General features: G+C 43.6%; 1 protein-coding gene across 16 annotated transcripts in view; it reads right to left on the reverse strand.

The window, feature by feature from the left end:
• The window catches only part of Kcnma1 (potassium calcium-activated channel subfamily M alpha 1), a 738,489-nt gene that overhangs the window by 235,348 nt on the left and 490,858 nt on the right, over nt 1-12,283 (reverse strand). For all 16 annotated transcript variants that reach the window (XM_026789548.1, XM_026789554.1, XM_005367704.3 and 13 more), the window contains exon 6: nt 6,612-6,687. In XM_026789548.1, coding sequence (XP_026645349.1) covers nt 6,612-6,687 — 76 coding nt within the window. The remainder of the gene's footprint in view (nt 1-6,611; nt 6,688-12,283) is intronic.

A 12,283-nucleotide genomic window follows, 5' to 3' on the forward strand; every position in this document is an offset into this window, starting at 1 on the left:
TCCCCCGCCCCTCCATAAAGAACTTCACTGAGTCCTTTGGGTCTTCTGAATTTCACCCTTGACTCTAATGCAGGGGGTAGGTGATGACTCTATTGCCACTCACTACCTAGGAAACTGAGGTTTAGGGAGCTTATTTAGATTGCTTGGGAATCATAATTAGTAAGTGGTAAGTAACTTGGGAAATCAGTATGGGAAGCCATGGGGCCTTCTTTTCAGTTACCCTGTGGTTTGCTTGTGGCCCCTTCCTAAGGACATATATCTTCCCACAGCCCCTGACCTGGGAGACCAGGGTATCAAGGGCTTCTCCTGTTACTAGGTAGTCCAAAGAAATGCTCCCAATAAAAGCCTCAGGCAGCAGATAGACCTATCAAACATATTTTTCAGGAACTACATGTTCTAGTTCTTCTCAAATACAAGCTTTTAACAACCTACTCTAGAGGACTCCTCCTAAAAACAAGCCCAAAAAAGATGGAGAGAGAGGCAGAAGCCCCGGAGGGAGCTAAAGGCTTGCGTGCAGCTTTGCCTGAAGTCAGCCATTCCCTCTGGGACCCAATCATTCTGAGGGTGGATTCTGATACTTGCCTATACACAACAGAAGTGGCTTACATCCAGAATATTCTCTGGGAGAGTCATAATTGGCCAGGCCTGTCTACTGTGTGGCCTGAGGTAGTTAGCTCTGTGGCTCTAAACGCTGTGGTTTGGTCGGCACTCTCGAGGGCAAACATGCCTGTGCTAAATCCTGACCTTCACACCTTTTTCAGTCACCTCAGTGGGCCATGCCATCCTTTGCCTCTCTCAAAGTCAGTGTTGCGGCTGAGAACACAATCACCAGCTAACAAAAGAATACGTTTACCAATTTCCATCCAAGCCTTTCTCTGCATCTGGGACATACTGGGATCCCTGCCTCTTTGCTCCATGGAGCAGCTGACTAGGCTGGAGGTCCTCTTCACTGGCTCCCAGGTCCTTTATCAGAGGAATAGTTCCACAAGTCAGAGATCACAGGGTGGAAATAAAACAAACCAAGTCAGGGGTCTGCCAGCTGAGTGCCATCCGGAGCAACCCAGGCAAGCCTGCAACTCACTCTGTTTCATCAGCCAGGTTATCTCTATGTCCCGTTCTCTGCAAGCTCCTCAATGGAGAACCAAAGCAGGGCAACCCATCTCCTTGTCTCTACTTTGCAAGGCCCCTATGATGGTACCAGATATCAAAGAGGAAGAGGTAGGGAGAATGGGTAGCAAAGGGAGGAGAGCTATGTGCTGCTCTCACTTTCCCCAAGGAGAATTCAACACCTAATTGAGTCACTCACACACTTCCAGTTCCTCAGGGCCTAAAAAGTACTGTACCATCATCAACAACCGTGTGAGGTCCTTTCAAGATATTAAATCTATTGATGTCTCTGAGTCTCTTGGTGCTTTGGGGAAATGGCCTAAATATGGCGATTATTAATCTCTAAATGATTGTCCCAGGGATATTAATGGTGCTTAAGGGAGCTCTCGCTCTCTGCAGAGCATTTAATCACTGCTGCTGAGACAGACCAGGTTCATTGCTGAAGTCTGATTATTTGCATGACTTCAGCATCATCACAGATTGCTTGCATGAGGAAATGGACTTGCAAACCCAGCTATGAGTATGTTAGTATCTGTATGCTACGTGCAAAACCATGTAAAATGAACCCTCAGTGGATTTCCTCTGTCCTCTTTGATGTGGACTTCGCCATCTGAAAGAGGACCGTTTAGGAGGCAGGAGCTGCCAAGAGAATGCTGTGCATTTGCGGCAAAGGAGCTATTGGAGATGGCTATGTGTGGCCTTCATGGCCAAGCATGAAAGCAGCAATCATTAGAGCGCCTCTGACCAGGCAAAATCCAGCTCCTTGTCTGTAAGGAGAAATTGTGATTCTATCCTGAAAACCTGGCCCCTCTTTTAAAAATCTGTGTTTCCACAGAAACTTCTGAATTCCTACCCATCAATTCTCAGTGACTGTTCTAATTCGGTGTATCCCTTAGTTACGTTCCTATTGCTATGATAAAGCACCATGACTAAGGCAACTTAGAGGGGAAAAAACAAAACGCTTATCGGGGCAAGTCCATAGTCATCATGACTGGGAGCATGACGGCAGACGAGCAGACATGGTCCTGGAGCAGAAGAGAGGGGCTCACATCCTTACCTGCATACTGGAGGCAGAGAGAGCTCATAGGGAATGGAGTTTCAAAAGCCCACCACCAGAGGTACACCTCTTTCAAAATGGCCACACCTCCTAATTCTTCCCAAGTACTTTCACCAAATTGGGACCAAGCATACTAACATATGAGCCTCTAGGAGCCAGTAGGAAATGTCTCCCAAGGGCTTCCCTGTTACGAGGATTTGGTCTCCCACAGGTGGTACTATTTTGGGAGGGTCTAAAGCTTTAAGAGATGGGGCTTAGATGGAGAAAGTAGGTTAGAAAGAATGTATTCCTGGTGGCTATATCTTGTCTCTAATGCATCTCTTATTTTCTACTCCTTTATCCTCACCCTCCGGGTAGTTATGAGGTGACCACCTTTGCTTTCTCAGGAGGCTCTACCTCGCCACCATGTTGGAGCAACAAAGCCAGCTGACCATAGACCTAAAACCTCTGAAACTCTGAGCCCAAATCATGCTTTGCTCCTTGAAGTTGTTCTCTTGGGAACTTTGGCATGGTGATGAAAGTCTGATTGCAACCAGACACTAGTCATCCGCACGAATGTGTGAAGGTGAACCAGTGTGCAAGCAGAAGTCTGGTAGATCAGTGACCTTTCCCAGGACTCGTGGGTGCTTGGCAAGAGAGCCTAACTCCTAAAATCAGAGCAGTAAGGTCAAAGATACCCTCACCCCTACCCTTACAGAACACAACACATATCTGGTTAACCCCGAAAATGCCAGGCACTTTGCACCAGCAAGCATGAATCTGCCCTGCCCCTGTCTTCCACTGTATTTCCTGCTTGACGGAGAAGCCAGGAGCCAACAGCCTTGTTTCTTTTCACTGCAAAGTGCCCCAAACGGGAGAGCTGACTGAATGATACTGCACTGAGATGAATCAACTTGGAGACACAGAATAGAGCAAAATCAACCGGGTCAGCCTGTCCTTAGTTACCTCTACACTAGTCCCCTCTTGTCCACCTGACCTGCTTGAGGCTGCGTCCTAACAGCCCTTCCCTGGGCTACTGCTCCTTTCTGACCTTCAGATTTTCAAAGTCTTAGACACCTCAAACCAATTCTATACAGGGAGTGAAAGCGCGGGTTTTTAGAATGGTAAGTGTCCATACTTTCTCTTCCAATTAAAAGCCTTCAACATCTCTGTCTTGCTCTCCAAACAACCCCTCAGTCTAAGTGACATCAGGGCATGACTTCAACCTCATACCCTTCGGAACTGCCATCGCAAATATCCTGCTTCATAGACAGCCTTGGAGTCGTTTCTGAGGTCATACATGTAAGACAATTCTACTAATGCTCCGCAGGTGTTTTGTTTAGGTATCTGGTGGTGGCTGTACACATAGGCTACATAGGAGATAGAATTGGCAGAGAGCAATGGCTGACACTGCACAGCACAGGGTATAGAGTGTTTTACTTCACCCTGTACACTCTTCCGTAAAATGGCACAAATATTCACAGGGAGCACATGTTACTTAAACAATTAGAGGAAGCAATAAAACAATTTGAAAAAGAACAAAAGCCCATACTAGGTAAGCCGTATTTTAACAAAGATTGTTGACCATGTTCAGTGATATGTGGGATTTTAGCCCTTAAGCTACTTGGCGCTCATGGCAGAGCAAATGACCCAGCACTGAAAGTTGCCCAGGAATGCCATCAGCTTGCAAGGACAACTGAGGAATGTCCCAAAGCTCACACAAATGGCCCAGCATCTCTTGTCTGTCTAAAATAGGCCATGCCAGGATTAACTTACAGCTTGGCACTCATCCTGACTCCGGCTATCCAGTGTTCCCCGTCTGTCCCCCTGTTCACTCTGGTCCCTTCTGCTGACCTTTTCATTCTTCACCCTTCCCCTTCCACACTGTGTCCTACTTACTTCAATTCTGAGTCGAATGAAGCAATGGAAGTGCAGGAAACAAAGCCATGCTCTTCAAAGTGCTGTTTCATCACCTTTGTAAAGAATCTCTCCTGACCTAACACCACCACGGGTCAGCAGGGGTCACCACTAGAGAAGTTTCCCCACCACTGAGAAAGCACCAGGGTGTACAGAACCCACAAGAGACCTGACCAAGGCCAAGGCCCTAGTCAGAGCTTCATTTCTTGTCCAGAGCCTTGAGAAAGAGACTTGGAGCTACTGTAGAGGGAAGCAGGGCATAGCTGAGCACTCGAAAAGACGGTGCCACAACCCGTCTAAACTTTCTGTAGCTGAAGGAAGTGTTTCTCTGGGCCCGGAGACTAGGCTTTGGCTTCCCTACCTGAGCTCACCCTCCTCGTCTCAACCACAGAATGTTCGGGAGCATGGACTGGTTCAAAGGTCCCGCAGGGCTCCTGTTCTCTCAGTGTGTGCTTTCTACAAATATCTTGATTGAACTCAGGCCATCTTCCCTACCTTTCTGTGACCATCCTCCAGCCCCAGGAGAATGACAGAGACCTAATTTTTTTTTTTAAGGTTTCCATCTTCACTTGAACAGACCCTGCCTGCTGCATAAGTCCTCCCAGGCCAAGTGCAGTGACCCTCTGTGCCTCCCAGATCCAGGCACAAGGTTGGTCAAAGATGCCCAGAGGGCAGGCACATCACGATGAGGCCGAAAGGCTGTGCACACACTTGAGGAGGGCAAGAACGCTATTCTAGTTGCATTATCGCTCAGGAGACTGGAATCTTCCTAGAAACCCAATATCATGGGGAAAAAGTCTCATTAACTGATGAGGTAAAAGACAAATAGGAGAGCTGAGAGCCTGTGAGAGCCTGTGAATGGCTCCATTATAACAAACCCCACGTCTACACCTGCTCCATAAATTTTAAGGACAAGGCCCCAGACTTGGCATTGCACACTCACCAACTCTCCCCGGGGTTAAATAAAAAATCAGCCTTGTGACACAAGTTCAGTACATGTTAATACAAGGCACGCTAAATTAGTGATGTTATATGTTATAATATATGTTAATACAAGGCACACTAGATTTGTTTTGTTGTTGTTTGTTTTTGTTTTTGTTTGAGACAAAGTCTCACTGTGTGGCCCTGACTGGCCTGGAACTCACTATATAGACGTAGGTGGCCTCAAATTCACAGAGCTCTACCTGTTTCTGACTCCCTAGTACCAGAATTAAGGGGCCTAGATAGATATGCTACCTTTGTTAACTGTTTCTATTTCAAAAACAATATTTCTATTGCATAAACGATAAAACTTTAAGGTAAAAACTTAAGGCTACTATTTCTCAAAGGAAATGTAAAAAATTACTATCTATGAACGATATTATAAAGCAAAAAACAGAGAAGTCATAAATCTTTACCTCAGAAGATAAAACATAAAGGGATAGGGCACACCTTAAGAGAGCTCATTGGTTCTTTTACATTTTGATCAATCTATAAAGAGTGAATCTTTATCTCTTATTCATACAGATGAATAGTTGGAAGGGGTAATCTGGAATTAAAATAAGGACCAATAACAAAATAAAGGCACACTTGTTGAACATATCAGATTCTAGAAGCCAGGCTCCACATTTCATGACTAAAAAAAAATCAACACAGAGTCTCAAGCCTCAAATGGCATGTCCATTAATTATACATGACAAAATACAGACGTGTCCTGCTTCCTGTCACTCATCAGACACATTAGAGCCAACCAAAGAGGAAATGGGACATCAGAAGGGGTCTTCTTAAAATGTAATGTGCTAGTAGATAAATATGTGAGCAGCACTCAGTCCCCACTAGAGTGCCCCTAACCCTTTTATTAGTGTGTTCACCAGTGCAGCCCGGGGTTCAGGCCCGCTCTGGGCACTGATAAGGCACCAGGCAGGGTGTTCCCTAGGGGATTTCTGCTCCTCTCCTAGCCATGTTTTTCAGACCATTATGTGGTCAGCAGATGCAACCATGGTACATTTGCCTGGAGGTGCTTAGGGTTCCCCCACAAGGCAGTCTGCAGAGCACATCCCAAAGGTTCCATAGATATAAAGTGAAACAGCTCAAATAAACTTAGGAATGAAATGATTTTCTGTTTGCCCTATGAGGTTTGTGATTGCCTGTCAAGGAGCATTGCTTCTCTTCCCTTTATGGCCAAGTTCAGTTTCTTGTTTAGTAGTAACTAAAAAGGCATTTAGGATCTGGCAGCATGGACTTCCCAATCAATGAGCAAATCCATCCCTCATCCTCCATGCACCTCTCCCCTGAGCTTCTGTTGCAACCTCACTTGGTGCCCAGATACCAGTCATGTGACCTTGCCCTAATGAATCTTCCTCCCAGGGACATAACCACACCTCCCCTCTTCTCTTATTTCTCCAAGGCTTTGCAGAAGAGAAAAAGGCAAGCCCTACCTTAGTAGGCTAACTCTCCAGCTAATTCTTCCTGTGAATAACACAACTCTATCCTTTTAACAAGATCATAGCAAATATACTTGATATTTACAACCTGGCCCTTGGGAACCAGACAGGGGGGAAAACCATCTTACCTTGTCTTAAGGATATTCAGAAACTGCAAAATTTCTGAAAACTGTATCAGTCTGAGAGCTCTTAAAAATCTCAAGCCTGGAAAGAGAAACAAGACAGAGGTGTTATTCTCAGTGCTTGGCTGTCATGCTCCCAGCCTGTGGTCTGAGTGACTGTCACTCATGTCTGCTCAAAGGGCTGCGGAGGCCTTCGGAAGATGAATGCTCCAGTACCTTGGGACCGCTGCTTCATTTTGATTCTCCACTGGCTTAGTCTTAGCAGGTAAATGGGCTTTCTTGTTAAAGGAGAGCTATTTGAAAGCACGTTTAAGGGAGAAGCTAGATGAGCAGGCCCATGTTAAGGGGGATTGTCTCCCCTGGTGAGTTCCATTGTAGAGTCCCATTTCTGAGCTACCCAGTGATCTGGCAGAATTTGGGTTTCTGAAAAATACTTGGAAATGTGCTCATTCAAGATAACCTTGTGCTTAAGAGCAGATTAAGAATAAATCGGATCATCTTATGTCTTTGATGACTTTTTTCTAATCTTTATTTTCAACCTAGATAAAAGAACTACAAATGTTCTATAAAATTGTTTATTTTCTCTCAATTAGAAACAAAATAAAAGAGAAAAACACAGATGAGTGAGCTACCACACTTCACAACTTCAGGATTCAAAACTAACAGTTCTATTTTCACTGATGTCAACGATTTTTGTATCTGTAGCCTCTCTTTAATCGAAGAGTTACAGCTTCTAAGTGGGGAGAGACAATAATCAATGAGTCATTTTAGGTTTTGTTTTTCAGAAACAGGGTGTCATGTAGTCAGGCCGGCCACAAAATCACTCTATAGAAAAGACTAGCCTTAAACTCCTGATCCTCCAGCCTTTACCTCCCAAGCGCTGGGATTGCAGAGATGCTCCACCACACTCAGTTTTTTCTTTAGTCCCGTCTCCCTTCAAGGATCACTCTGTCTAATTCAAAGCCATGCGCTAAAAAATATTCTGAATCACCAGGGAAGTGGTAGTGCATACCTTTAATCCCAGCGCTCAGGAGGCAGAGACAGGTAGATCTCTGTGAGTTCAAGGCCAGTCTTGTCTACAGAGAAAGTTCCCTGATAATCAGGGCTACACAAAGAAACCCTGTCTCAAAAGACAAAAACAAAAACAAAAAATTCCAAATCAACCAGAGACCTTATGGAGAACTATTGCCAAATGCCATGAGCAAGCATTGGGGTGCTCACTCCCCAGAGATTTCCTCTTCCCTCAGCAGCAGGTATGACACTGCATGATTAGGGTGAGAAGTTATTCTGCTCCCCTCAAGGCGGGCAGGGAAGGAAGTCTAATTTGCATGGTAAGATGACACCAGTCATGAGATCCACCAGAGACCTCTGCCCCAGGGTGAAGCCAGAGTACCTTCTCCTTGAAGAAAAGGTGCCTAACTGGAACACTGCAGAACTGTTTCAATAATATGTAAAAATCAACCTATGGCCCAGAGGTGGGCGTGCCCAACTCACAAAGGAAGTAGGAGGAAATACTGATGGCTCAAAGGGAGCGTTTCTCATCTGAGAAAAATCCCACTTTGCGAGCAAGAGATGATGTTCAGAGTATGTTCCTATGTCGCTAAAGAATATGAATGTAGTTATTACTCTAAGCAGAGAGGCAGACCTGCGAATGGAGGTCGGGGATATGAGAGAGACTAGACTACTAGAATCCAGTCTTACCAAACTGTGGAAAGCTGGAGAGCACTGCTGAGCCCAATCTAAAAAGGCGCTGCCTCAAACGCGGAAAAAACAAGGGAAAGAGAAACACAACGCAAGCAAAGAGCAATGGAGAGGAGGTCGCAGAGACGCAGGGGAGGAATAAAATACAAGGCGACCTGATGGAGGAATAAAAGGAAAACACAGAAAACTCCATGGTCAGAAGCAGGAACAGAAAGTAGCAGAAAAGAACTATCTAGAAATTAAAAAAAAAAAATGATTTCAGATTAAAAGAATTAAGATGTATCTGCCTTTTCTTTATTTTCAAGTTTTAAGTATAATAATGACTTAAACACTGAATCTAAAGCATCAGTGTTATGGTAGGTATAAAAGCAGGAAGTGTTAAATGCTGATATTTGAATGGTAAGTATTCTTCTAAAGTTGGCGTGGTCCTTGGCTGGGGCAGCAGTAGAAAGTGATGGAACCCTTAACAGATAGAGTCCTAGGGATGTAAGCCAGGCCACTGGGAGAATGTTCTGGAAGGAGGAGATATTGGGACCCCCACTCCTTTCCTGCCTTTTCCATTCCCAGCTTCCCTGAAGCGAGAAGCTCCATTCTACCACACACTATTCCCCATGGCACGGAGTCTGAAGCAACAGGGCCAAACCGCCATTTCCAGAAAGCTCCAAGATTGCCAGCCAAAATCCACCTATCCTATGGCTCAGTTGTTTGTCTCAGCTGTTCTGACACAGATGAAAAGCTAACACAAGTGACACTTGGGCAACACTCAGAATTTTTTGACACTGTTTGACCTAAGGTTTTGATGATTCAAGGAGCTCTCAAAGACTAAAATCCAGAGCAATCTCTGTCGTTTTTTTCAGACTGTGAAATCAGTCCATCAGTCAATCAGTTACTCACTCAGTCACTCAATCAATCAACCAATCAAAGTCATTAAATCAGGTCAGAGGTCAGGACCATAGAGTACGGTTTCAGACTTCAGACTATCAAGAGACCTTATGGTGACATGTCATAAAGTGACAGGCAAAGAGCTTGAAGTATCCAGCTAGGGTAGACTCACTAGCAATGTGACAGCTATTCCTGGGTTAGCTACACACATGCTCTTGTCTTTGTGTTTGTGTGCACAGACTGGAGTGTGTATGTAGGTACATATGTATAATTTATGGAACCAAAAATAGAATACCACTTCCTGAAAGTTTGAACAGAATTTATTTTTTATTTTAAAAGGCTGGGGTTTGCAGACTGACACACTCTAATGACTTACAAACATATAATACAATAAAGGATTTTCTTCAGTGGAGGTGGGTGAATATGGAGCTGGGAATAAGAGGAATGAAGGGGCATAAAGACCACACAGATCACGGCTAGCTTTAGCTGTCAACCTGACACAAATGTAGAGTCATTTGGGAAGAGAACTCAGCTGAAGAAATGAAATGCTCAGATCGGACTGGCCAGTAGCCATGTCTATAAGGCATTCTTTTAACTGTGGATTGATGTAGGAAAGACCAGCTCACTGCGGGCAGGACCATCCCTAGGCAGGTGGCCCCGGGCTGTATAAGAAAGTAGCATTCCTCCATGGTTACTGCTGTAACTTTGAGTTCCTGCCTTGGCTTCCCTGGATGATGGATTATAAAGTGTACACACTTTCTTTTAAGTTTCTTTTGGTTGTGGTGTTTATGACAACAACAGAAAGCAAACTAGGGCAGCTTCAAACCTTGTGTGAGAAGCCCACTCAGCTAGCTGAGTGTCTCCCTAACAGGAGCTACCCAGAAGACAGTGCCTGGCCAATAGAGTCTGTGGATAAAAAGCAGACACTTAGCTCTCAAGGAAGTTTTCTTGGAGTGAAGAATACTGGAGGGCAACTGCCTGTGGAAGGAGGTCCAGTACTGTGAGCCTAAGATTCATAAGCTTGTTTCTTTAATGACCTCTAAAGGTCACTGCCTTAGCATCGAGGCTCACTAACAAAAGAGAAAAAGGCCAATGTGGAATAAAAATGCGCGCACACACCACACACACATACTGCCATTTATAACTCAGTAAAATAATCACTTTGAAAATAAAGTAAAATTATACTGCTGATCACCTACTTCAATTATGTCCTACACATGAAAAGCTGTGTCTTTTAAAATCTATACAACAGAAGAAAATAGCTAAGGATGATACTATAGCTATTTTATATATATATAAATGTGTGTATATATATATATATATGTTATACATTATCCGTACATGTTTAAGCAACAGGACCAGATGTCACACCCAAATATGTCAAACTGCACCCAAACCCCAGACTTGTACCCATTGCCTTGCTCAAAAGACCATTCCAGTTCCAAACTGGACTCAAGGAATCTGTATCAGTTTTCTACCATTGTGGCAAAATGTCATGGAATTTTTATACAGGAAAATTTTATACATGGATTTTATACAGAAAAGGCTCATTTTGGCTTATTCTGGCTCAGTTTAAGAGGTCTGGTTCTTGGTGTGTGTGGTAGAGAAAGGTCATTCCGATTTCTCTGTGTGTATGGTAGTATGTGGATGCACATGTCTACGGAAGTCAAAGGTGGATCAACATGTTAGTTCAGTTTAGTGACTCAATGTCGCTGTGAATAACATGTAAACAAGCAGGAATGGCTTTATTGGTGTGAAACTCTGTTAGTATAAATAGACCATGGGGATTAGTTGGCTACACCTGCTTTGGAGGCATCCTAGTGTAATCCAGGCAGAAAAGGATCCCCCGGACTTTTAGGTGCTCACACTCAGAACTGAAACACTGCGCACTCAGAACAAGCTCTCAGGTGAGGTAGGGCTGTGGCTCAGAAGATCACATGGAGGCAGCAGCATACAGGACAGCAGTTCCTGCACCAGCTGCTACATCTGCAAGGTGAAGACTGAAAGCCAGGGCTGAGCATGCTGCACAGCCAGATACTCCAACTTAGTAAGGATAGTTTGGGCATAGAATGTTTTAAAGTTCAGATTCTAACATGCAACCATGTTTGGGAGCGTCGGGTGTAGGGCATCTTTTCATTTTAATCCTTAATTTATCATTCCATGTTGATAGATTTATTTATGCTGCCCAAAGACACATGTTTTATTTGGACATCCCCCCCACGTCGAACTCCCCTATATTCGAGAACTTGCTGGGTAACTTTAAAAGCCTTCCAGCACATTACCTGTATATGCAAGCTCAATTTTGAGGAACATGCTATTTAGCTGCCAGTTAAGAAGAAATAAACACTGTAATGTACTATTACTTATAGCATAGAGCATTCAGCATTCAGCAAAGGTTTGGTGGGGCATAGTCTTAGCAGCATGGATAGCATTTATTGTTTCATGTTTATGGTTAAATATCAGTAAAGCAATATGGATTAATAGTGATAAAAACTCTGAGTCATTTTATGAAAGCAAATTAAAGCAAAAAAAGCAAGCAAACAAAATCAAACCTACAATGTATACCCACGAAACTGGAAAATTCACTAGTGGGGCTGGCTCTAAACATAACAAACTTTGAAAATTTAGATTAACAAAGGAAATCAATATAGGCGAATAATTGAGAAGTAAATTGAAAAATATATATGACTGCTTCCCAATAAAAGATCCTGTACCCACTTAATTTGTTTGTTTTATTTAAAAATACATTTCTTGCAATAGATACAAAAAAGCAAAGGACAGATCCCGTCACAGTTCTCAGGAGAAATTACTTTTGACCAAGTAATATAGATACTGAGCTGACTGGAAGAAAAATAATTCCTGAAGAAATGGGATATAAGAAGCTGTAAGAGAAAACATAAAAGCAACTGATTGTCTGTGGAATGAGTTTTTCTTTAAAAAAATAATAAATAACAGTAATCTAAAGTTAGAATCTTTAGGATTAAATGAAAAATGATGTAAGAAAGGGAGAAGCCAGAAGAACACAGAAAGAGGTGCCAACATTTGTGTCCTTCTCCACAGGAAGGCACCGTGGGATACAAGTCTACCTGTACACA

This window comes from Microtus ochrogaster, unplaced genomic scaffold (genome assembly GCF_000317375.1).
Source record: "Microtus ochrogaster isolate Prairie Vole_2 unplaced genomic scaffold, MicOch1.0 UNK21, whole genome shotgun sequence".
Taxonomy (NCBI): domain Eukaryota; kingdom Metazoa; phylum Chordata; class Mammalia; order Rodentia; family Cricetidae; genus Microtus; species Microtus ochrogaster.